Consider the following 27962-nt stretch of genomic DNA (forward strand, 5'->3'; position numbering starts at 1 on the left):
ACACCTTTCTATGGGTCTTATTGCAAAGTGGTAAGAATACCAGCCATGTTTGCTCAGTTTGATTTGTTCTGCTGATGACTGTTGCAAATCTAAAGGGTTTGTGTCCTACTCTCTGCAGATCGAGAACCTATTGGAGCAGTTGAAGGATAAGGACAAACAGCTGGCTGGGTTAAGGGAAAGGGTCCAAGGCCTTCAAACCGACTCAAGCAACACAGACACGGCCTTGGCCACACTGGAAGAGGCCCTCTCCGAAAAGGTACGAAGGGGGGTATGAAGAGAGGCTGTGGTGACAAGTTGTGAGAGATGTCTTTTTAAAGGTGTTATATCTGTAAGGAGGGAGTTTACAGAGCTTAGTTAGGACAGGCAAGTCCTTTGGAGCTTTATAATTTAAGCAAAACATGAAGCAGAGGTTTGTGGGTATCAGCGTCACACCACCTCTTGCTTTAGAGCAGGTTTTGACCTAAATAATCATACTGGTGTTACAGGTACTTTGTACATGGCTCTGCTTTATTAAGTTGAATGCTTTGTTATGATTCACCCTCATAATTTACTGGCATCCTACTAATTTATGGTCAATGGACCACACTAGATGAGGTCATGTCTGAAAACAGTAAGGACGAGCAGGAGGCCCTGGGAGAAGGGAGGTCTAAGGTGAACATAGACAGAGCATTAGTCCCTGTCTGTAGCTGCACTGAAACATAGGGAGGGAATGATCTATAGAATAAGAGGAGGATAAAAATTACGAAAAGGGGAGGAATGGAAGGATGGAAAAGTGGAATGGCAGAAGAGGCACAGCCTTGATGGAAGAGGTGGCCTCAGAGTTAAAGGAGGGAGAGGTCAAGGAATGCAAGGGTGGGGGCAGGGTAAAAAATGAGTAACTTGTGCAGAACATATGAAAGGAGGAGAAAAAAAAGGCAAAACCAGCAAGAAAATACAATTAGAGAGGATTAAGCAGGAATGGGAATCCAGTACCAGACAATAGATCTGCAGATACAAGGTTAGAAGAATTGTCTATGGGTGTAATATAATGTAAGAGACTGTAAGAGTGGGATGTGTTCAGCCCCTGGTCAGTGTGAGCACAAGATAAAGTTAGCATTTAAGTTGGTTTGGTTCAGTCAATACAGTTTCCTGTCATTTAATATATTTGAACATAAGTAATACCTTAATAGAGAGCCCACATCCTGGCCCTTCTGATGTGTCACATGGGATGAAACTTAAGAAAAAATATGAATAGCAGTGGTGAGAGACTCTTTTTTTGATCATGAATTTTGCCATCTTTTACACATATGATGTTCGTCTGGTGTAAATATCAACTTAGAAGTCAAGAAAGTCACAGCATGTGGTAAACACTGTAAAGTAACAGCCAGTCTTGTCTTGCATGGCCACATCTTGTCACATGCAATAGATGTCACTAACACCATTTCTAAGCATATGTCACCATGTGCTTTGAGAGGGTGGTACAGAAGGTATTTAGAAAGGTGAAAACTACTACCAGTCTGGTCACTGAAAGATAGCTACGATGACGCCACCTCTGCCACTTCCAGGTGTGTAGTCTTTGCACTAATTTTCACAGTCTGATACTTCTGCAGTTTTTGTATAAAATGGGACTGCGTTGACTTAAATTATCTTTTAAACCAGGGGATGTCAAACTCATTTTAGTTCAGGGGCCACATAAAAATCAATATAAGCTCAAGTGGGCCAGACCAGTAAAATAATAACATGTAGCCTATAAATAATAACCTATAAATAATGAGAATTCCAATTTTTCTCAGTTTTTATACTAAAATATAAACTTATATTATGAAAATGTTTACATTTACAAGCCATCCTTTCACAAAAAAATGTAATAACCTCAACAAGCTGAAATTTCTTAATAAATAAGTGCAATTTTAACAATATTAACATTTAGACATGTGCCTTGTGGATCGTAGGTACAAAACATTTAGATACAGGCATAATATTGTTAAAATTCTGGAGTTAAGAGCTAATGTAAGTTTAACATCCTTGACTGTTGATATCGTCAGTGTAATTTTTGCACTTTGCAAATCCATCCACCAGGCCTTTGGCAGTCTAGTTTTGGCCCATGGGCCATATATTTGACACCCCTGTTTTAAAATGCCATGTGTAAATGATATAATAATGGTGTAATTCACACAGGATCAAAAAATTACTTCTTTCTCACCATTGACTACAATACATTTTTTCACAACGGAATAAGCAGGACGTCATGTCCCAATAAAATAATGAATAACTCTGGATCTCTGAACATCAAACACAAAGTATAGTAATTATTCACTAAATCTGGAACTAAATATCACACCAACAGTAAAAAATGTAGGTAGGAGTCTTTCTTTTTCATTTTTTGGGCTATGATTTTCCCTCAAAGTCAGTAATTCCAGTTGAGAAGCCTAATATTAGCCAAGAGCCACTGCCTGAGCCAATACCTTTTCTAAAGCCACCTATCGGCGCTGATTAATGTTTTGCCTGTTTTTTAAAAAATTGGATGGGGTGTCCATAGTCTCAGCAAGTAGAAAGAGCAGAGCACTGTATTTAACCATAAGCATGGGAAGGCATATTGCAGTGTAAAACCACAGTGTTGAACAACTGCCATGCAAATCAAAGCGAACTTTGCAGACTCGCTCCATGGGTGGATGGCTGAGTGGATTGTCGGGATGTTGATCCTAAACACTCAGCTGTTGTTGTTGTTTTCTGCAAATGTTAGAGCAGCTGGTCCCTATAAAGTCTCAGCTCAGTGGGACTGAGTGATCTTGCCACCGTCACTGACATTAAAAGATGAGTCACTCCGCTCATATTATCATTAAATACTTTACATTTTATTGCACACGTCATTAACCTATAAAACATCTTGATATTCCTGGATAAATAAAAAACTTTTGAGAAGTGTGGAAAATTTTTATCACCCCAAAAGCTGGAATGTTGACACAAATGCACGCTTTGAATTGAGGTGTTTTTTTTGTTTTTTTTTCCTGTCTACACATGTTTTTACCAATGTGTTTATGAACTCACTGCCATTGATTTCTAATTGAAGACAGGCTTAAACATGCACAGCGTAGATACTATGTTAACTGTACTGACCATGACCGGGAAAATGTCAAAATAGTCTCATTGTCTGTCCACCTTGAAATGACTGGCTTGATTTCAGACTGACTCCATCTTGTGTAGCTTTGTTGCATGTTCAAAGTTTTTGCAAGCACGCATTTGTTGGTACTACAGTCTAAAAATGATTGCTTTGGCACTGAAGGCTAAGAAATGGTTTCCAATTTTCATGTTTGTTTCTGTAGCAGGCTAAAAGATGGATGCTGGTTTACATTTTGTTGGCACTGGCTGCTGGTTAAGAGTTTATAGAGTTCTCAATACGGACAGATGCACATGTCCTGCTGTAATGTCGGTTTTCTACTGGCTGCCACATTTTTATGTGCTTAAATTAAATGCAGTATATGTTATAACTGCGCACTGTTTTGGGTGTGTATTTTCACATTCGTGTTTATGTATTTTTAGCGTGTCTTTATTTTACACGTTATTTTATGCATTTTTGTTTCCTGGCATATGATGCAGGGCGATATACCGGTCAGCATTTTATTTCTAGGGTATGACTGGACTACTATTGGATGTTTTTACCCCAAAAGTCCTGTGATTTAGGAGTTATGTGTTGAGGTTGCCTTTTGCTTCTTTGTCTGTTGTCCATCCATCTTATACATTTTATGACACAACTCCTCTGCTGTCACTAGGATAAGTCACTGAAATTAAACAAACACCAGTAATAAGTACCATTTTTTAACTTTTTTGACCAGGGGGCATATGCCATCCTCCAGTGGCTCTTCAGAGGTCACTGACTAAAACTCATTTAAAGACAATGTTCCTCAAAGCGGCATATGTGGAAAGAAGTCACATGCGCAAACAGTGAGTAAATCTCAAGTCTTAACCTGAAAGTCCTAAGGAGGTCATGAGTTTCTGTGGTGAAAATCAAGCAAATTAAGTTGAGTCAATGCTAAAAGCCAAGAAGGAAAAGCGAAGTCTTTTTCGGGTCAAAGAAGTGATAAATCAGGCCATATGAACTATGTGATGATCTGTCCAGTATGAAACACTGAGCCATCAAATACAAGCTTTCCTGATGAACAGAAATAGTCACTGGTATTTTATCACTTATCTGGATTCCTCACTCTTCTGTGTCTCTTATATCAATTGCTGCTTTATAATGACTGACACATATTGCATTAGAACACAATCAGATTCAATACATTAACTGTAACTTGTCAGTGTGTTTCTGAGCAGGTTGACTTGTTAAGTCATCTGGCACAGGTCTAAGTCAAGTAAAATAATTTATTATGGTGAGTCAAGTAAGTCTCAAAGTCTTGCAAATTGTGACTTAACTGTGAGTTATGTCATGTGACTTGAGTCCCACACCTCTGCTAGTGATAGTTGAAATGCTTTGTCTAATTAAGAATACTGCATTACCTGATCCAATTACAAAGTCTCAATACTATTAGAGTGTGTATGCATGTGTTTGTATGCATATGTTGCCATGTGTTACTTACTTCACTACTTATCCTATGAGGATGTATATTTGCCAGTATATCAATTTCTTACACTGTTACTTGTGGGGACTCAGATCCCTTATTGACGCTAAATACAAGTAAATCATTACATTTCAGCATTAGGTTTTGTTTTAAGGTTAGTGTAAGGTCTAGACTTAGGCCTGTTATGGTTATGATTACGTTTCCAGGAAATGAATGTAAGTCATTTCGCTGTCGCCTAAAGTAATGGAAACACAGCTGTGTGTGTTTGTCTCTGTGTCTTTTCATGTTGCTTACATTATTTTCTTTGATTATCTTGATTTTTCTTTAACTAAACTGCATTGAGTTTGTATTGATTTAAACCAGAAATCTTGAAAGAAATCGGTCTATTAATAGCTAGTGTTCACTGATGCGAGTTCCAGCCTGTTTGCATCCCACGGACTAACACAATACATGATGTTTTCACTTAAAATGATCTTTTATCACCTAAATTTGTTTTTGTTGCCGACAGACTTTGAAATGAATAGAATAATAGCACAATAAACTGCAAATCCCTTTTCTGCGTCAGTCCATCTGTTTACCCAGAAACCACTTCTGATGCAGCCTACATATAATTCAGCTGTGATGAGGAGAACGTTGGCGGGCCTTTGAGACTTTGTGGTCAGTGCAGGGTGTGTGTAATGTGTTTACAAGAGCGAGTGTGTGTGTTGCTAATCACACACCCTGTCACAAACCTGCTCTTGGAGCCAGTCGTTCGCCACAGCACTGCGGTTCTAATTAACAGGCCAGGGTATTGTGCCCATTCTGAGCTGTAGCATTTGGTATAAGTATGTGTATGGGTGCCTGTCTGTGATGTTACTATGTGTGTGTTTTGTGGTGTGTTTGTATGAGCTCCACACTTAAATCTCATAGGCAGTTTTTATTATCACATCCTGGTCTCCTTCCCTAAACCCCAAACATCCTAGAGATATTTTATAATGTGGGGAAAACACCCAGGACCTATTAACCATGTGGTCTCTCTCTCTCTCTCTTGTCTTCCTCCTTCGTTCTCTTCCAAAGCCCACTATGCAGTGCTGTACTGTGCCAGGTCTAGTTAGTGGGTGTATTTGTCCAATTACCCAGGGGTTTAAAGCTGCCAATCATGCGGCGATGCCACATCGTAAAGCCTCATTGCTGGGCTGTGCTCTGTGCCTAAATAAACACCTGAATAAACACCTTGATAATCACTTCAGTCCACACCTTAACGCACACACATACACCTTAATGCACACCTACTACACACTCCTTGCATGCTCCACCACCCATGGTGTGGACCTGGTCTCAGACCACTGCCCAGAACTGGGGTCCTCCCACTGCCCAGTGTGATTAGAGAATAGGGAAAATTATGATATAAACATTCCAACTTGGTTTATCAGTAGGCAATGTGGAGTTGTTAGCAAGTGATCTGTAGTACTATCCAATCCAGTGTCAATAAATCTGTCATTGTCCCTCCTCCTTCTCTTCCGTCCTCTTTCTTTCTCTGTGTTCTACTTGGCTCTGATTTCCTCATGTCCCTGCTATTATTTATGGAAGAATTATTTATGAGTGGCATTTATGAGTTTGTCTTTGGCTGCACTATGCGATACATGCTGGAGAGTCTATTCCAGGAGAGACTGGCTTGAAGTTTTCAGTAATCATAGGCAAGAACTGTAATTTGCACAGGAAAACAAAAAAAACATTCATCACATTCCTTAAATTAGAAAACAATGGTGGTAAATGCAGTAGGTGGTGGATATTAAAAACCTTTGTTCTCTTTTCAGGAGCGTGTGATTGAGAATCTACGTGATCAAAAGGAGCGAGAGGACAGGGTTCGGCTGGAGGAGCTGGAGCTGATGAGGAAGGAGAACCAGGAACTGAAGGATAAACTTTTTGCCCTGCAGCCCCAAAAACTATCACACAGCCAGCCTAGCAATCCTGGACTCACCCAGAACCAGAGGCCGGAACCAGAGGTCAGTACAGTTTATAAAGCATTTAATGGTATTGCATCAGAAGGTTTATGACTAAGGTAAAGTTTGAAAGAATTCAGGTCAATTTTTGTCTTTTTTGAAAAAGATTTAATGCACTTAATAGGACATGAAATGCCTTTTTGCAATAAATATTGACTTCACAACAAATTTTCCTCACATGGCTCATCTTTTATTTCACCAGTGTTTCCTCTAGTAATGGAAACAAGTTGTATGCACTGATGAAAGTGATTCCTCAGTCTCATCCATTAAAACATCACAACCATTTCTGATTAAAAACAGCAATGGAATGCACTGGATGACACTATCCAAACTAGTTTATTTGCTCAGAATGAGTCAATGAAAACATGTTTTTGATTTTTATTTTTTGCAACTTTTCAAAAGTTTGCTACAAATTTGCTTGACAGTTTTATAGAAGCACAGCTTGTAAGCTTGAATTTCCCCCTGGAGATCAATAAAGTTAATCTTTATTTGTATATGTCCAAAATTAAAATGGAAACAGAAAAGGATATCAGCAGAGATGATAGTTAAAGGTTTGTGTATGTATTTATGTATGATTTTTGTCAATTTTACCAATCATTTATGGATGACAGATTGAGAAATCTAACTGACATACAGGCAAAACAATGTGCATGTTGATTTTACACACTCATAGTTTCAAGTCTGGTATTTTTGGATTGTGGACAAAACCATCAATATTTCATCGTAAAATAAGTCAAACAACAAAATCTAATTTTGCAGACATCATAAAACAAATGGTAACAAGTACCTTTCTCAAAACCTTTTATTGTTGAGTACTTCAAAGCCACACGTCATGCATTATAATTATGTTTTATTGTACAAAAGGAATTAAAAGAATTGACGTTTACAGCCATACTACAGAGGTTGTAATATGCTACTTGCACCCTGTATTTACACTGATAACATCTACCATAATCTTGATTCCACTCTTGTACCTCCCTGTAAGCATCCACAATATTCTGAGCAACTACCAAGCAAAAGGCCTGCCTGCACTTTGTCCCTTAGGGTAAAGGGATGAATTAAGAGAGTGATTTATGGGCGTAAAAAGATCCCACTATCCCAGTTCGGGTGCCAGGTCAGAGGACTTGCTGTCTTTTTCTTCTCTCTTTTTCCTCTTCCAGACTTACAAGCCAGGACGGTCTCTTGTGCTGCCAAAATTTATGAGAATGTTTTCTTTTATACTCATAAAAAGGATACACACATCTTATTCCTGTGAAATGATATCTTGTTGAATGTTGACGCGGCCCCACATGAAAGGGACAGCAGCTCAATAAGTCTTTGTAGCACGCTGATTCACACTCCGACAGAAGTGTTGCCATAATTGGACTATTTTGTGTACTCGGCAGCAATCAGGCCTGTTATGTAAACTTACAGATTCTTCAAAAAGACAGATGATGTTTGTGTGTTTATATGAGTCTGTAGATGTGCATGTGTGGATTGCTCAGTGTCTCTGTACATGCATGCCAGCACAAAGACAACTGATGATGTGTGCGTATGTGTGAGAGTCTGCACGTGTGTTTGATCCTGTTGTAGCGCAGTGGAGCATGACAGGTTGAGAGGATATAATACACAATAGGTCAGAGGTGATGTCCTGTGCCTGAGATTAGATTTTGATCAAACCGGCCTACCGCACATATTATAAATACTGGATTCAGCTAAATTAAAGCCAGAATCCTATGTAAAACAGTTTGACTGCGTGGTGCTGCAGATGGCAGGAAATCAGTAACATTGAAATGAAATCACGGTTTACAGGTATTAATGGATTTCTCATTTCCAATTTGTGAATAATGCACCTTTAGACTGGGCTATCAGCAGTCTTTTAAGTTCATAATCAGCCACATTTTGTGACATGCATTTAATAAACTTGGTTGTAACATGTGGTATGTACAGTCACGGGAAAAAAATATTAGACCACCCTTGTTTTCATCAATTTCTTATTAATTTTAATGCCTGGTACAACTAAAGGTACATTTGTTTGCACAAATATAATGATAACAACAAAAATAGCTCATAAGAGTTTAATTTCAGAGCTGATATCTAGCCATTTTCCATGTTTTCTTGATAATAACCCAAATCACTTAAGTTCTTACATCAATAGCTATGGCATTGTACTGCCAAAAACAGTGCTTTTAGGCATTCCATGTGTTCTTTTCTGTCTGTTTAAGTCACATGATACTCACAGGAGTTAGTACTTGATTGCATAACCATTGTTTTTGATGACTTTTGATGGTCTAATAATTTTTTTCGTGACTGTATGTAGCATGTATGTGACATGCAGACTGTGTGCTGATAACATCTATCGAATATTTTAAGATTCGAGAAATAAATGTCACCAGCACACTTAGTGTATCTGCATTGTTATAGCCATAGTTGTAAACAATGAAGCTAGGCTAATCGTTCCGCTATTACAAAAGTTTCATTTATGTGAAAAGCAACTGACTGGAGATGCCAATTTTACTAAGTATTTTTAGTGTCTTCAGTGTACAAGCTGTGTTGATTGGTGTATCAATTCTTGCTTAATTCCTGTTGGTTGTTCAGTACCTGTTGATTCTAGCGGTGTTCATACTGTGAGATAATTATCCCACATCAAGGTCATTCTGACACTGTTTCTGAATTTTTCCCTGGCTTTTTTTTGGCCACAAATGCATGCAACGCCCATCTTCAACCTCCCTAACCATTGTTTTCTAACTATGATCAAACCTATCCTTGTATTTTTTGTCGTCTTTAATCTATAAATACACTGTTGCCCATAAAGTTTGGAATAATTCTGTTTTCAGACACATTCCTCTTAATATTCTTATTTCTACACATCACCAGATGCAATGGCAGTTACACTTTATCTATTAAGAATAAATCCCATTGTCACAATCATTTCATGAGAAGAGGTAAAAATATGTTATTCCAACTTTACAGGCAACGGTGTATAATAGTAAAAAATAAGTATGTAAGTGCATAACCTTCTCAGCCATCTATATTCATAATACCATCCTGTGCACTGATTTCTGCGTAGAAAAGCTGGGTCAGATTTCCACAGAAATCTCCATGTTTGATCTTTGCCTCTCATCTGCCCATCTACAGCTGCGACATTATCTTAGAATTGCAGCTGATTCTCTTAATATTAATAAATAACTGCCACCAGAACAACTGCACAAACTTAATGTAAACATATCAGTATGCATTTTGGACCTTTTACAAGACACATTACTCCAAGGATATTACAGTCACTCTTCTCTGTAAATTTTGTGTTTTTTCTGTAAGTCTTCCTATATAAGTATTTCCTATAAGTAAAATCTGTGTGTGTGTGTTACCTGAATCCAATCTAATAGCTGTTGTGGGGAAAAAACATCCCACTGAAAAGTTTGCCTCTAAAAACACATTTGTACAGTCACACCTTTTGAAAAAGTTGGATTAATTCAGAAAGTGTTGAAATTCCTTTTTAGCACACACAGGTTTATCCTCATTTGACTTTAATCACAAATACTTCCAAAAATGGTGAAATCGGTTATTTGCCTTGACAACACTAATACGTACCCATTTACCTCTCATGCAGATGTAAGAGTCTGCGATTGCCATCAGGTCTTGTACACACAGTGGCCCATCAATGTATCTGCAGATGTTTGTATTACTGACTCAGTCAAGCTGTTCACGGAGCTTTTCATCTTGACCTCAGAGTTCTGTTGACTTCACTGCATCCTCATCCTCTTCTCATAAAACAGTATTTGTTGATTCCCGACGTTAATAAAGGACTTCTGGAGCTAAACACTTCCCTTCAAAGAGAAAAACACTAAAGAACCTCAGGGAAGGCATTGACCTTTCCAAGGAGAGTTCGCTTAAATCAGAAAGGAAGCACCACACCTCAAATTACTTTTACGTTGTATTCAACAGATAGTTTTAGTCTTTTCACATAGCTGGCATATCTTCTTTCCTTTTCTGTTATGTGGATTATGTGGATAGAAGACCAACTAGCGCTCAGTATTAATACTGTTGAGCTCTATACATTCAATCTGACACCGAGTTTGCCTCATTGTTCAAGGTAGCCTCTGACCAGGAGTTAAATTACCAAGAACACCCCAGCAACCACGCATATTTAACTCATTTGTAATATTCACACTCAAGAAAAATATCCAGGAATGATAATAATAATTTCAACAGCCACATACAGTGTGTAATAGTATCTTGACTGGCTTTCCCCCTCCTGTCATAATATCAGCGATTCCTGTTGGACATCCTGTTGCCCTCGCGCCCCTTTCCCTCCTCATGTCTGTGTTTTCCATGAAAGAGCATAACAAACTCTGGTCCACTTAGGCCTAATGGATTTTGCTCGAGCTAAGATTGTTCTTGATGTGTGTGAAAGAGAGTAGAGGGTAGGTGTGGAGGGAACAGGGGTGAGAATGGGGCAAACAGACTCAGCTTGTCATTACAGTGGAGGAAGTGTTCCTCGTTTTACATAGGATTTAGTCCTGAGTACAGTTACAAGAGCATTTACATTAAGAGACAGGCTCGTAGACACGCAAAAGTGCACACACGTGTAGGCAAGGGAAGGCAAGTTCACTTATATAGCACATTTCATACACCAATTCAGTGCTTTACATAGATAAAAGAAACACCTAGAAGGAACTAAAACAAAAATGCTTTAATAATAAAAGATCAAAATATTGGACAAACACATAAAGTCTATTGAAAGTATATAAAATCATAATACGGTCTAAAATAATTTCAGAACAATCGACATTAAATTAAACAATAATACATAGTCCTCATAGTGTATGTATAGCATGTAATTCAGAACTACAGTGTGGAAAGAATCGTTTAACTTAAAGGGGTCATATTTTGCTAAACTCACTTTTATTAGTCTTTGGTATATTTATTTGTATATTTTCACCCTAATAGTTCAAAAAGTTTGAATTTGAACCCTCCAGGTGCAGCAAGGCCATCTTTATATTCATTTTGGAGTGGATTTCGACAACCCGTTTTAATTCCTGCTTAATTTGTTACATTTTATAACTAGTTACATCACGACATTTTTACATATAAGGTCAAGACTTCTGACGAACATTTCTCAGAGTATGCCATAATTGTTTGTCAGCAGCAGCGGTTGTAGAAAAAAACTGAAAAAATGTCCAAACTTTGAGCTGATTACCTAAAATGTTCAGGTGTTGGTTAAACAGGACAGAGCGCACATTCAACAACCTGGAGGGGTTGGGGTGTGGAGTGGCTCATTTGCATTTAAAGGGCCAGCGCTCAAACGACCTTTCTGGTGTCATTACTCAGAAATAGGGTTGAAGATGGACCTGTGGAGTTGAATTAATGAAGAATTCAGACCCAAGCATAGCATTTACAGTTAATGTAGACCACAGAGAAATGTTTTAAAATGCATAATTTCATTTTTTTTATTTATTTATTTATTTTTAAAAAGCTAAATATCACTCCTTTAAAGGGTTCCTTCATAGACCCAGTACAGTTCATCTATAGCATGACTGCTTACCTTCCATGTACACTAATTTAGCAGAACACTCATAGGTCATGGGTGAAAAATGTTAAGATATATTGGAATGTGTAAAATGTTTATTCATATATAAGTTTGAATGACTTTTTTTTTTTTTTTTTACAAGTAATAGTCTTGGAACATATTTGCTTTTTACTGTGACACAGATAAAAAACACCATCTTAGTTCAAATATGCCCGCAACTCTTCTTTAGCCAAGTAATTAACATCATCTAAGTGTTTGTTTAGTCCTTACACAAACAGAAATCTGATGTTGTAGGGGCCATTACATGTTGTAACTCTAACAAACAAAAGTTTTTCTACCTGCTCTGGGTGTTTTTTTGCAGAAGCCCTTTGCCTGGCAAACACAGGATGACAGAACGACTTCTGAAATTCTTATGAAAAATTACAGGCATTAGGCACATTTGCCCAAATGTCTAACTATTACTTAACATTTACAGATGTGTTCCTGCCGGGCTACCGCTCTGCACGGTACATACCTGTGTTTGAAAGCGTTCTGTAAGACCCCCTAAGCCATTTAATTGCGCTCCATTTGCTGTGCCCATGCCTGTGTGTGCTATATGCAGAGGCCACCTTGTGCATTTTGTTTATCTGTGAGGTTTGTTATGATTGTAAAGAGGCATTTGTTCAGCTTCGCTAGTGGTAATAGTTAACAGGCACTCCTTGAGGTTTTTGCTAATGACAGACTCAAGCAAAGTACATATACAGTCTAAGGCTTATCTAGACCTGACAATAAATTGTTCAGCGTGCGTATGTGTGTGCGCACTCACTTGATGATGTTTAAACGAGTGGCTTCAGTTGTCTCAACAAGTTAAACAATCTTCGCAAACACACCCGAGAGAAAGAGCTAAGGACCAACTGAATGAGAGAGAAGTAAAGAGAAACATAATTCTAGGTTACAAACTTCCTTTGGGATATTTTTCTCAGAGAAGAAAGAATTCATCAGTGCAACTATGCGTGTGTGTGTTTTTTATGTTTTACCTAAAAAAAAAAAAAAAAATTGAGATGTTTGGTGGTCTCATAAAGTCGCAGCCAAACAGAGGGAGACAGTAATTTTATAATGATAATGGCTGAACTCCAAACTCTGCATGAAGGACGCCCCAGGGAGGCAACTGATAGAAGCAAACCACAGAAAAGCAGGCAGCCGGGAACCGAAGGGGGTGATGAAGGGATGAGAGCGGATGAGGTAGATTGGTTCTGCTTTGGCTAAATTGTGACTGTAACCACATATTCAGGATTAACTTACCTTTTCCTTTGGGTCTCATTGCTACCCTTGTGGGATGATCTCACGATTGACCTTGTGTAATTTTCAGTGTCCAACCTTCCGTCCTAGCCCTGCTACTACACTTCATCTCCCCTTTCCTTCTTTTATCCCTCTTAGGCACTTGCCAAAGCTGATGGGCTACCAGTAGCGAGCCCTACAGTAAGTTCTTTAATGCTTCTTCCTTATGTGTCTCTGTCTGCATGTGTACCAAGGCTATTTTGGTTCATCTCAGACTGTGACAGAGACTGTCTAGCTCTGCCTCAGACTTGTCATTTTTTGTCATTTCAGCACGTTCTTTTACATTCGTTGTTACCCATTTCATTTTGCTACTACTGTTACCATGCAATCCCATTTGTAGCGTATTTGTGATTGCTCCATTGTGGTGAAGTGAACTCCTAACTGAAGTCAGACCAGCAGCATCTTGCATCATTCATCACTGGCTAAAAACTCACATTATGAGTCATTATCTCAACTATTTCTGATTTTTTCCTCTGCTTCTTAAAATATATTCAACATACAATACTTCCATTTTTCCAAAAGATGGTAAACCTCTCATTTTGGAAGATATCGGACTCTTGTTCTTACATAAATGAAATTTAATATTGACACTGAGGGCCGGATCTACTAAGATCCCAGTTTGCGTGTAGTAATTTGCTTGTGCAATCTAGAATTTTGCGTGTGGGGTGTGACCATAGTTTGTGGGTGATTTACCAAGATTGCTTGCACAAATTACAAAGTCTTGGAGACCGCCCTATTTAAATGAGGGTTTTGCGTGCACTACTGGAGACAATACGCTGTAAAAACTGCTGTGGGATCCACCAATACTAATGGGAACAGTGTACTGAAATGATCCAGACGCAAGGAGTTTTGTCATAGAAGGTATTGCATGACTAATTGTATGTGCGGGGGGTAGTTGGATTGAATGACTGTCACGTGCACATAATTTTGTCACACTGTAGCCGAATGTTGGTGCATATTTTTAATCATAATCATCAGGAGTGGAAAAGAGTCCCGTAAAGTGTGTGTGTGTGTGTGTGTGTGGGGGGGGCATATGTCTCAATTTTTTTTTCTTCCATCACTCCAAAAATGTTCACACAAGGGTGAAAAATGCATTCTCTGCATCTTGTTTCATCATTTTGATGTCTCCCAACCGCAGCCATGTGTGTGCAATTACGCATCCAAACCGTTTGCACCTCCTTTTGAGACATGTTAAATATAGACGCAGTTTCTATCAGCAAAATTGCTCTCGGGTTTGATAAATCACTTTGTGTGTGCTAAATTAATATATTCACATTTTCTCCTCCCAACACACGCACAACTGCGTGTAAACGCCCCAAACTGCATATTCATTGTGGCAAATGTACTAACTGGACCAGACGCGCTATTTTGCACCTTTGAAAGATGCAACCCTTACTGCGCACTGTTAGTAAATCAGTTTGTACATTTTTTTGCGTGTGCAATGAGTTTGCACATGTTTTAATACACGCAAACCTTTGATAGATCCGGCCCTGAATGTGCATTTTTGTGTGCACACTGAAGGTACAGCTTTATGATAATACTACGCATTTTATTAACCTGAAACGGACATATTAGGTTAAATTAGTGTAGCTATGAATGACAAAGTATAGCTGAAGTTGATGAGGAACTTGTAATTAATATATACTCTACGGACAAAAGTATTGGGACACATTGAATTTAGGGGTTGCTCACAGTGGGCGGAGCTACAAAAGAATTATAATAAATGTCATAATATAATTTTATATTGAGGAAACAGAACATTTTTAACTGGAATGAGAAGTCCTACAAGCTGAAGGTGTAATGTGTCCTGGTATTTTTTTTTACTCATGGTGTGAGTAGTAAGTATGAAAAACTACAGCTTTGAAAGTCTGATAATAAGGGTAAAAAGAGCAGTTCTTAAAAATCTGCATTTGATTTATCCAAAACCGACCACTGTTCATTGTTTTTATATTGAAACAACAGATCATTTATCAGTGTTGTCATATCTACTATGTCAACTCAAGTTTGTTTTGTTTTGTGTCCCACCCAAAGACCCAAAGCACAGAGGAAGCGGTTCGCAAGTGTCCAGACATCACAGATCGTTTGAGGCTTTTGGAGCAGGAAGTGGCCCGCTACAGAGAAGAATCTGGGAAGTCACAAGCTGAGGTGGAGAGGCTAATGGTGGCTCTGAGGGACTCTGAGATGGACAGATCATGCAAGGACAAAAAGATAGCCGATCTTGAGAGGTGAGGGTCAGAAATTCAAAGACATATCCATCACAATACACCATCTGGGTGTCCTCAGAGAGCAGTGTCCTTCCAAGTGACCGGATCTTTGCCTAAGTCCCGATTCATGCCTAAGTGCTCTATTTATAAAGGAGTAATCCATGAGACATAAACTGTCTAGATTCTGTCCTCCCAGCACTTGAAACCACTTCCACACTGTCATGTTTTTTGCCTGATGTAATCACACACTAGTAATGCATGCTGTGACTTATGTGCATGTTATTTTTTATCATGTGGCTAAATGTTGTGTCATTTGTTTTTGTGTATTGATGTCTGCAGACCAGGGTAAGTAGATACTAAGTGTCTGACAAACATGCCATCATCATACCATTAACTTTGTCTGTGGCCATGCGTGACTCATGCCTTCATGCCATGAGTGTTGAGTTGATTGTTCAGTTGAAACTTTCCCAGGTATAAAGGTGGAATATATGAGGGTATACTGGCTCAAAACAGACTCCCAGGACTCTCACGTGTCCCAGTGGGACGGTAAATGTACAATGCATTTATAGCAAACAATCACTGTTCTCATTCCTGTCACAGCAATAACACAGTGAGAGACTTTATATATTCCCTGATTTATATCTCTGGAGATATTAAACTCCTCTGTTGTATTGACTTGTTTCAGTTTTCATTGCTGTCATGAGTGCTATGATGTGCGGTTTTTCTCATATAATCAACTCCATTTAAGTGTGAGAATTTCACATGTTTGTCTGTAAACTCAACAAATATGTGTTTTTGTTTCTACCTTTGCATTGCTGTATATGCATACAGTAAATATGTTTACGTGCAAGTGTGTATGTGTGTGTGCTTGAATTTGCCAGGCAGGCAGCCAGCGACATGCCAGTGGGAGGTGGTGTATCCAGCCCAGACACTGGCTGTTTATACTGCTCTGTTTATTACTGGCACAGTGCTACTCAATTATCATCTGATTTATGGATTGGCATGGTGTGTATATGTACCGAAATGAGTAGTTGTTGAGTGCCAATGTAGAGTTACTGTACGTGGGTGTTTGTGTGTGCATTTTTTCAAATGTTTATGCATGAATATTAAAGGGAGAAAAAAAGGCTAGTAAGTGTGTATGTGAGCATCAATGTGCCTGTATGATGAGTGTGTGAACTTGTAGCACTACATATGCTAATACATGTGGCTGTATGTAGATTGATAGTCGGAGGTTTGTCAGTTGGTGAGTCTCCAACTGTAGAGTAGAGGGCCATGAGTGTGAAAAATGTACATGTAAGGACAATTTTTTAGCGCATGTTGGCTCCGTCAGGTGCTCTAATGCTAGCTACGGTTTTCAAAGGTTTAGAATGGATCTGGATGGGCTGCATACACTGGATCAAACTGTTTCCTGCCTCATTCATTACCCGTTTTACAGACTCTCCACTCTGGCATGGAAACCGTGTGCTGACTCAGACGTTGTGGGAACACTTGAGCATCAAGTATAATAGGCATACAGTAGTTCCCGCACAGTTTGTTCACACAGTCTACCCTCTGTTTCCATGTGTGAGTGCATGCGTCATGCCTCTACCTCTAGCTCTACATGTGTCTCTTGCTTACATGTCAGCATCACTTGTAAATGCATAAGCGCCTGTGTTCATCTGCATGCTCGGTTTCTTTGCATGCACACAGTCAGTTGTGGGACAGCAATGTTTGGGTGTTACGTTTTGGAAGAGTTTCCTCTCAAGAGCTCATCCATCTTACTGAAGCCGCTGTCTCATTACTGTCAACTAGTCTGTACTATCAGGCTGACTTTCCCCTCTGGTCAGCAAATACAGGCCACAGGTCACATGCAGGTCAATAGTAAGTTATCAGAGGAGCATCCACTGTCTCAGTAATGGCCCATGTACAATGCATTAAATAAAATAAAAGCACAGACATTTTTTTTTCGTTCCACAGACACTTTCGCTGTACTTTCTGGATGCAAAATATGTGTGAAGCTATGATGCTCAGTGGAGCATCAAGTTATTATAACCGCACGGCTGCCATGTTATCAGGAGGAATTTGATCTAAAAAAGACATCAAACATAAAAAGTAGACGCAAGAATTTTTGTGTGTATTTGTGCAGATGTGTTATATGGCAGCATGGGCGGATGCACGTCTCTTCTGTGCTGATTGGACTTCTGTGTCGGAGTGTGCGAGATGTGTCTGGGCAGAGGATGAATGTCTTTTTAATCAGAGTATTTGTGTTGGAATTCAGTCAGATGGCCTATTATCCACTATCTGGACTGAGAGAGAGAGAAACAGATGAGGAAATAGACACTTTGTCATCCAGTTGGCAATGCAGCAGAGAGAGTCAAAGATAGATGTAGCCAGCAGGTCATTGTAATAAATACCTTCCAGCACAGCGGAGACTCACTCGCAGTTATTTCATAGCTTAGATCTTGCAGTGATTTAAGACACCAGAGATAGCTTTAAGTAGTTCATGGTCCGTGTTTTATTTACTGTTTTATGTGTAGGTTTAATACCTCGCTAATCTGCTTTAGTGATCCATGACACTGATGTAGAACGCATCTATATCCCCGCATATTCATCTTTTAACTCTAATACTAATAGTTGGATTTGTTAAGCAGAGGCCTAAAAGCTGTGCAGCAGATATGATGGACTAAAAGAATGAATATATGTCACTGATTGTCACTTAAGGAGTAAACTATTACATTTAGATTAAATTCAGACACATGGCCAACTGTACCAACAATTTATATTATTGGTTGCATCATATTATAATTCATAAAGTGCAAGAAAAGTCAATGAGTGGCATAATATGAGCTTTAAACATCAGTGGGTTGCCTTACATATTTGTCCTAAAACAAGTGTAAGGTAGTTTCTTTAAAAAAATTTAATTAGGTTGCCAACATCTAATGTTTTGTGGTAGTTTTGTGTTGATTGGTTCACGTAATAAATGACTTTCTGTATGTTTATGTCGTGTATATAATTAACATGATATATGTGTCTTGGAATCATGCATGTTGTATGTATTTAAGCTTCTTCCTAATGCTCCCTCAGTGCTGTGGGGGCCATACTAAAGTAGAAATAAATCAGCCTCCCTGTCACACCATATCACAACTATTGACGTGGTAAGCGCTCTGGTATGTAAGGGAGGGTTTCAGGAAAAGGAAATACCAAGCCTACCAATCAACACATAAATACTGCTGAACGTAACGTGTAGGTAACCTCATTTTGTGTTTTAAACAAAGGGCAAATAGGCCTCTCCCTGGAATGTGATGTTCATTACTTCTGTACTGAATGTGATGATTGTTCGTGAGAAATATTAATTCAGTCACGACCATTTCCATATACGTAACACACTGATTTGGCCCTTACTCCTATGAGCACAATCAAACTGCAGATGTTGATAGCATCAATCTTGTGGAAACACACATAGTGCACTGCACACACGCCAACACACACATTCCAGTGATTCTGAAAGTAACCTCCAAAACCTTTGTATATAATATTTCTGCATGAAAATGTTTGTAAACTGTGTGTTTTGCAGGTGCTTAATGGCCATTTTGATCCAAATGTCCCTTCAGCTTCCATTTTAACTTATACATTTTAGAAAGCTGACACCTGCATGAGAGAAACAGCTGTGAAATATACTGTCAACACCTTATGTACAGTCAATCACATTATAGTTACTTTTATTGTAAGTTTTAATCACTGTTTCTAACTTTTTAACCTCCTTCCTTTACCCCTGCTCTCATAGACCCACACAGTCACCAACCTACTTACTGTTTGTGTTGCGATAAGGCCTGTCTAGCGCCATAAAGCATCTATCACTAAAAAACAGACTTGTTCTGTAAGAATCTCTCAACGCTGCTTCTAGACAAGCGCCTCAGATAAAACTTCAGACTCCCAGTGTGCCTCTATGCTACACTTAAATTTACGACTTCTCCTTACCCTTCCTGATTTTGCACCACAGAGAAAACGTTTTAATTCAGATTACATCTGCTTTTTAGTAGTAACTTCCCCGGTGTGTCCTTGCCTGCTTACCTGATTTTGTTCCACATGTCATCTTTATTAAAAAGAAGATGAAGAGACAGAGTAAGAATTAAGAGTTATGAAGAGGCGATAAAAATCAGGATTTGTTCCTTTAGAGGTTTTTACTCCTTGTACCTTTGCATATCCACAACAAGTCAACCAAGAATGCATTTGCAGCAACACTCTGCTTTTGACTCACAGCTTCCCACATTCAGATTCAGATGTAGGAGCTGTTTAGTGTCAGCCATTCAGCAGCTTCTCTGCAGCTGTTGAATATGGCTGTATTTGTGTTACTCACAGGCCTCACTTCACTAATTCTTGAATGAGATTAAAGTGTAAATCTTTCATTTAATTAAACACCAACCAAAATGAAGTTTTAATAAATGAATAACAAAAAAAAAATGGGGAGAAAAAAAAGGACTGAGTGAGATGAAGGAGGAACGATTGAGAAATATGTATAAAATGAGATACACAGTTTAAAAAAAAAAAAAACAGAACTTTGCATTGACAGCCAGAAATAAAGTGGAGCTGCTTATGTTGGACGGCAGATGCGTGGAGTGCTCCAGGTGGAAGGAGTGAAAGGAAATGTGAAAAATTACTTATTACGCTCAGTTTAGGAAACGGCTGGACTCGCGCACAGTACTTTCTCTCTTGCTCTGTCTATCTTTCTACGAAACGTCACTGCAATAAAATACTATTTTCCCCCCATGAATTTAATCATTCAGTAATCAACAAATCACAGATCTCTTTCATATTTTCCACTCATACGCAGCCCGGCCCGTCTGCTTCTTATTCACACACTTAGTGCCCTCATTTCCCTTTGCATAGGTCAAAACACTTACTTCATTTTTTTGCGCTGCGATGGCTTGATGGGGGTGTATCAGTTATCAAAAGAGACCAGCGTGTCTGTTGGTTTATACACCTGTGCCAGTAGTGGCTATGTGTGATAGCTGATATGCCCTCATGGTGAGTTTGTTCTTCATGGACATGCCTCTGAGCTAATAAAAACACACACTGAGACATCAAAGATTAGTATAAACAGATTCTTCCCCTCTGCGTCCTTGCTGCGTAAATGTGTGTTCATGTACCCCTCCTGATCGGAAAAATTGAATGATATTCTTTATTTATGCAGCGCTTTTCAAATCGCTGCTCTTAAAATGATTAAAGTGTATAAAATCAACAGCAGAGTCATAAAAAAAAAAAAAAAGTTAGACATGTAACAACAGACCTGATAAACTGACCGGTGCTCTGTCTGTGTGTGTTTATATGAAGGGGGAGTAATATTAAACATAAATATTGATATAAAAGTTGAGTACTCCCTTCCTGCTTTGTCTTTTCTTAGTAAAACAAAAATTTCTTCAAAGGTTGTGAAAGGTATTATATGGCGCACACCCGCCAAGTGAGCGTGTATTGAATTTATTCATCATTTTGTTAGGTGTATTTAAAATTAATAGCACACAAACATCACTCATAAAAGTTAAAACACACACATATACACCATTTTACGGGCTGTGACAGCAAATATTTGGCCATCCGTGGGGGCAGCTTGTAGGTTTTGCCCAGAGTAAACATACTGGTGTGGATATGGAATAATAATGTGGGGCGGTTTAGCAGCTGCTTGGTCACAGCCTGTTTACAGTGTTGGAGGGTTCTCTTAAGCACTAATTTGTCACTGTCAGCTTTCTTGCACTTTCTTTGCATTTCTTGAAAAAAAAAAAAAAAGAAGAAGTGTGAACTGGGAGCTGAAAGTGTGTGTTTTGATTCTATTTTGAGAGCCAGACAGAGTGTGTCGGATTGTCCGTATGCATGAATTTTGTGGGTTTGTGTGTAGGTCTAGCAGCGGGCGTTGGTGACTGCGTTTATAAATATTTCTATATATGTGATGTTATGTGTGCTCATGTCATAGGTCTGCGACTAAGTATGTTTGGTAAATGACAAGGAGCTGTTCATTGGCAAATACAGATCCATCTGAAATGGCTGATACACAGGTTAACTCTGTAATCAGCAACACACAACACCCACAGCAGATTTACTATCGTGTGTGTTTGTCTGTGGAAGTGTCTCCACATTTTAATCAGTCACTTTTTTTAAGCATATGATTTGTCTATGTTTATGTAAGACCGTCTTCTCTTGCACGCATCTATTTTTTACAGTGTGTATGTGTGAATGTCTCTTTTCTGCATGCATATGCTTGCATCTGTGTCCGCCTGTGTTTGTGTGTTGTGTTGTTGAAAGATTTACACAGCGGTGTCTCACCACCATCAGTCATGTCTTGTCTTGCCTCTGTCTCCCATGTTAAGACCAGACATGCCGTCTACAAACTTCCCAGCTTTACTGTACACTGCAGCTGTACTATTTATATGCATGCCTTTATTTTAAGAAAACCGTTGTAATATATATTATACTCTTTTGTAAAATGCCACTACTATGCAGTATATAATTTAACAGGTGTGTTGTTTTAGAAATGCACATACCACAACTGGCATTATTGAAAGGAGTGATATTTTGATTTTTTAAATGGAATTATGCATTTTAAAACATTTCCCTGTGGTCTACATAAACTGTAAATGCTCCGCTTGGGTCTGAATTCTTCATTAATTCAACTCCACAGGTCCATTTTCAACCCTATTTCTGAGTAATGACACCAGAAAGGTCATTTTGAGCTCTGGCCCTTTAAATGCAAATGAGCCACTTCATGCCCCACCCCCTCCAGGTTATTGACCGTGCAGCTCTGTCCGGTTCAGCCACTTGTGTTCATTAATACAATCAACAACTGAACATTTTAGGCAATCGGCTTGAAGTTTGGACATATTTTCGAGTTTTACTACAACCATTGCTGGTGATAAACAATTATGTTGTACTCTGAGAAATCTTTGTTGGAAGTCTTGACCTTATTTGTGCAAATGTTGTGACATAACTAGTTATAAAACTTAACAAATTAAGCAGGAATTAAAATGGTTGTGGAAATCCACTTGATTTTTGCTGGAATTAATATAAAGATAGCTTTGCAGCACCTGGGGGGGTTCAAATTCAAACTTTTTGAACTGTTAGGGTCCAAATGAACAAATAAATGTAATGCAGGTTTAGCAAAATATGACCCCTTTAAAGTATATCTTCCCAACAGTGCACCTCAAATTAATTTTTAGGGGTAACATCAACATATTTGCCATTTATTTATTATAAAAATGAATTTCACTAAAGGAAATGTTTGTTGTCTGTTTGTGTGTGATGTGTGTGATCCATTGTCTACCTATGGGACATACTAACATCATTTATGGCCCATTATTCTGTCGTAGTCTATTTTTGTAGTTCATAGTGTTGTTTATGACTGAATATTCTTCTCTACCTCTCTTCTTACATTCTCTTTTCTGTCTGAAGGCAAATTAAGTCACCAAACATCCAGAAGCAAACAGTTTCGGGTGAGATGAGGAAAGATGCCCTGACTGATGGACATCCACACTCTTTATCACAGGTTGGAATATTTGTGTGTGTACGTTACTCAGTCTCTAACGTAGATCATCATTTCCACTTCTCCCAGAGCAGTGCAGATTGACTATATCTCCTAATCCATTCATCATAAAATCTTTTCCTACTCATTTGTGTTTCTAAATTTTTCACTCTCATCTCTCTTTTCCTTCTTTTTTTTTATTTTATATAATTTCCTTCTTAGAATAACCCCTGTTCCAGTTTCTTTTGCCTCCTGCCCTCCCTCCTAAGGTGCATCTCAGAGTCAGTACTAAGTGGAAGAGACAGGCATTTAGTCCTGCAAAAATCAGCTCCATACGCCAGCCGCGAGCGGCAGCATAATGGCTCAGATGGGAATAGTAAAAGACTGAGTCCACTCATGCAGGGGAGGGAATTTTGAAGTACCCTTTTTAATATGCAGCATCAAGTGATATAATTTGTAAAGTTGTGTACACAAGTGTCAAGAGTGTCAGCAGGAATGTCTTGCACTTGCGCTACAGTGTATATGCATCTCTGTATTTGTAGGTTTCTGTGCTAGCCTGCCGAGCTCTGCTGAAGTGTTAATATGCAGAATGCAGCCATGCCAGGTTTTTTCCCACAGGGCCGATGAAGTCAAGTACACCTCTCTGTACCACTCTGCCAAATAGAGTCAGAGCTTTCTCTCGGCCTGCTTTTTGGTATAGCTATTTTGTTATTTCTGTGTGTGCTGGCAGACAACATTCAACATCCGATTTCCTCTCTTAAACAGTGTCTGAGTCGTACACATTAATATTGCTAGAACCTGGAAAGAGACTTGAGAGTGCCAGAGGGAATGAAAGCGGTAGAAGGACAAGTGAAAGGGAGTGGTGTGACTGATGTCAGGGTGAGAGATGTTATTCACAAATAGAACAAAATATAGGAGATAGGAGAAAATAGGATGTATCTGTATTTCATGTATTATGAAATATTGACACTCGCAATCCTCCAGTTTATTCACCAGTTATAGAATCAGGCTGATAGTGGACCTTTGAAGTGGAAAATGACAAGGATGAGATCATTTTAAAGCGCACTGTGTAGCATGTGTGAAGAAACGTACATGTGTTAACTGCTTTTTATCATCAATGTGTGAATGGACCGTGACTCACTGTAAAAATGAACATGTTTCCATATCCATGATAACAGCATGTGCACTGATTTCTATGCAGTGGACATGGGATGCCTCTGTTCCTCTACAGTTGTAACAGTGTGCAACCTTAGCTACTGTTAGCTTAGAAATGGAGCGTGTTATGGTCAACAAACAGCTGGATCCAAACCACATATCATGTAAGCACACAAGCTAAATGATGATACATTTTTCACCTTTAAGAGAAAAGAACCCACTAACCTTGGTGAAGAAACAGCGGGGTTGAAGAGTTTTATAGTTATGTACAGATCACAGCATCATGCAGTTGAAGGAATAGTTGTTTTCCTGTGTGGTCAAGGCACAAAACAATATAAACAGTTATACCAAGAATAAGACCAACTGTGCCTGTAATTCAATATTATTTTATAATGAATTTTAAGTGTATTATAATGAAAAACAGCCGATACGCCTAAAAACTTAAAAGTAAGACAGAAGCAGTGAGCAGCCTAATGTAATTCACTGTTTTGAGATGCTTGCAACCAGCATATTGTTTTGGCTCAGTTAAGTTTTAGGCACTATTTGGTGTATTACCTCTCTTTACCACCCCCCACCCCCCTGTTTCCCTCTCTCAATTTATCTGTGGCTCCATCAGGAACACACCACGCTCCGAGGGTAAACACAAACAAACACAGGCCTTCCCTCATCGCTCCCTCTCCCCGTCCATCCAGGAGAGTTTATGTGGGATACACAGATAGCATCTCTCCGCTCCATCGTCTCCATCGCACCACGCTGCACTTCACAAACATAGAGAAAACACACATCGGAAATGTTCACTTCAAACCTTCACACAGGCTTTTTCTTTTTTTCTTTTTTTTATCTGCAATGCCGAGCTATCAGCAACATTCAATACCCACCCCCCCCTCCTCTGTTTAGAGCCACAAGGATTATAGAAACTCTTTTTATCTGGAGACAGTCATACAGGATACAGACAAACTTCAGGCTTTTTATTCTTTCCAGTCTCTTTTTCCCACACTTGATTGAAAGTTTATATGAAACTTAACACCCTGTACACACATTTAAGATTTTTTTAATCATGAAATAGGACACATGGTGGTTGATGCTGCACACACAACTTTTCTGACAGAGACCGAGACAGATGTCTGTGTCTGCCTGGATCAGGCTGTGTGGGCAAGTGGTTTTGTGTGTGAGTAAAGCAAAGGATTGTAGGTGCATAGCTGCCAAAAATGTGCATTCTCTCACTCCTTGCTCGTTTATTTTAGTGATTATAATCCCTCCATCAAAACCAAAAAGACCAGACTCTATAATGATTCTTCCCAAGGGCTTTAGGTGATGATTGGAGCTGCAGAGGCAATTATCTTTCCACTTCTCCCAGCTCTCCCTATCTCTCTATCATTTTTTTACTTGCCCTTTCTTTCCATTCTTTATGCTCTTGAAAGCCAACAATATTCTCTTGTTACTAATAACACTCCGACATAACACACAGATACTGTATGTTAAGAGGCACGCATACTGGCACATATACTGTATATGTGCACACAGACATAGCTTTTTGGTTGGATTTCACTTGGGGGTCCAGCAGTGGCAGACCCATCTCAGTGGGGTGTATGAGTGTGTGTATGTGTGCGTGCATGTGTGTGTTTCTGTCTGTTAGTCGGGGTCAGACCAGTACTTGTTGATTCTGGTGCATCGAGTTACTGCCCGTCTGTCACATCCAATTACAGCTTTGAACTGCTGAAGCACACAGCCTGCCTCTGTACATGTGTGTGCGGGTGATTGTCGCTCACCTCCAGCTGTGTCGTGCTGACGTGACGAGCCACAAGTATCCGCTTGTGATTTGGCTGGCTTGGCACTATTTTCAACACGCTCGGGGATAATCCCAAGGCTGCTGTTTTAGTCAGTATCGCTGAATTACTCGGTAAATTATCCTCATTAACCCATAAAGACCCAAACATCTACCATCGACCAAAAATATCTACTGATGTAAACTGTTTAATACCTGTTGATCCATTAATCCTATCACTCCATGTAAATAATTGGTGTAAAAGGCAGTTTTTCATCTTTTCATGGTCATCAGATATGACCTATTTGGACATTCAGAGGCTCCATAGTGAACATGGAAACACCGCCATCTTCTACAACATTGATTTACCAGTAAAACCCATGGATTTGGATCAATGATAATGGATGTTTTTACATTTAATCATTGATATCTGTGCTGAAAAAGTCACTTTTTCTTAATTTTTTTCTGTTTCTGATAAAATAACTCTCAACTTTAATCTGAGTTTTTATGAACATCTACATGATCAGTAAATGAAAGATAGGAAAACTTCTGATTTTCATTGAAGAAACTCAAAATACAGAGGATGATGTTATAATAAATGGAGATACATCACTTAATAAAAATTAAATAGGGAGAAAATTCATTTGGGAACTGACACAAAAGTAACACTGGGTCTTTATGGGTTAAGTCAAACTAGTGCTTTTGATAAGGTAGTAGTTATGTATCATTGAGGTGGAAGTTACATGACTAACATAAGTTTTCGCATTCTTATTTGGTTTAATAAAAGCCGGTATCACTATCAACTCTAAAATACGTGTATTCATTTTCATAAATACTAGGTTGTTAATAAGCCATTTATATGCATCATGGTAAACACTACTTCACTTCGACTGGCAAACTTTACTTCATTTACAGTTTGCCATGCTCCACCTCTCCTACTGTCACAATGGATTCACCATGTGTGAGGAGTGGAACTCTTCGCCTGGAGCACTGCTTTTATGCAACACAAAATGACTTATAAGAAGTGATCAGAACTGGTAACACTGTAGTACACATCCTCACATTGAGATACATGCAGTATGTCAGTTAAAAAGGTTACTGCTGTGATGTTCTTTAAGGATTGTGAACTAACTTGGCATGTAGGTTTACAGTATCAGTGTCATGAAACTTCAATGTTTCAGTTTGTCAGTTTGGCGCAGGATTTGTTTGAAGGGAGTTTCTCGTAAATCCTCATTGCTTCAAAGTCAGTGGCTCCCGCTTGTCATGTTCGTTTGCGAAATGCTGCCGCAGCTGCCTCATCGTGTTTGTGGGGCCGAAGCTTCCCGCTGAAAACAGTTTGTATCCTGCCCTTTTTTCGCTTCCACTGCAGGTAGCTGTTTCCACTCACATGCAATCCCGCTCCTGTTACATATCAAGCAGGTGTTACTAATTCTCCATAAGGAAGACTGGCCACTGGAACTTGGCTTGTGGCTTCTTTTTTTTTAATCTCATTACTGAATTATATTATCCCGACTGCTTTGGCAACGTTGTTCACCTTGACATTTATACCAATCTACATATCACACAAGTATTTATAGTAGCAAATGTCTTTTCTTGAATGTTTGACCAGTCTGTGTCAAGTTCATGGCATCAAAACATCAGCCCGCTTTGAAACCAGGAATCAAACCCAAGTATAAATTTACCTTCTTTCTTGAAAATGCGGCTCCTTGTCTGTGTGTTTCCAAGGCCTCTGCACCGCTCCCCCAGAAAAGTGTGAACGTGTGAACTTGCAAGCAAGTAAGTGATTGGGGAGTGGGACAGAAAGCAAAGAGAGAGCAAGAGAGAGAGAGGACTTGGGGTTTATTATTTCTGTCCAGTGTTTTCTTTCACAGTTCCATCACCCAGTGTGGAGAGGTATCCTTTTCCCACCACTCACTGTGGGTGTCAGTGAGGCCACACACACAGTGCACACACACACACACACACACACACACACACACACACACACACACACACACTTTAGTCCA

General features: G+C 39.0%; 1 protein-coding gene across 1 annotated transcript in view; it reads left to right on the forward strand.

The window, feature by feature from the left end:
* LOC115422054 (ERC protein 2) overlaps positions 1 to 27962 on the forward strand; it is a 175402-nt gene that overhangs the window by 60665 nt on the left and 86775 nt on the right. Inside the window, exons 9-14 of the mRNA XM_030138098.1 lie at positions 119 to 256; positions 6335 to 6523; positions 13446 to 13487; positions 15378 to 15571; positions 15890 to 15895; positions 22967 to 23060. Of these exons, the coding sequence (XP_029993958.1) occupies positions 119 to 256; positions 6335 to 6523; positions 13446 to 13487; positions 15378 to 15571; positions 15890 to 15895; positions 22967 to 23060 (663 nt within the window). The remainder of the gene's footprint in view (positions 1 to 118; positions 257 to 6334; positions 6524 to 13445; positions 13488 to 15377; positions 15572 to 15889; positions 15896 to 22966; positions 23061 to 27962) is intronic.

This window comes from Sphaeramia orbicularis, chromosome 7 (genome assembly GCF_902148855.1).
Source record: "Sphaeramia orbicularis chromosome 7, fSphaOr1.1, whole genome shotgun sequence".
Taxonomy (NCBI): domain Eukaryota; kingdom Metazoa; phylum Chordata; class Actinopteri; order Kurtiformes; family Apogonidae; genus Sphaeramia; species Sphaeramia orbicularis.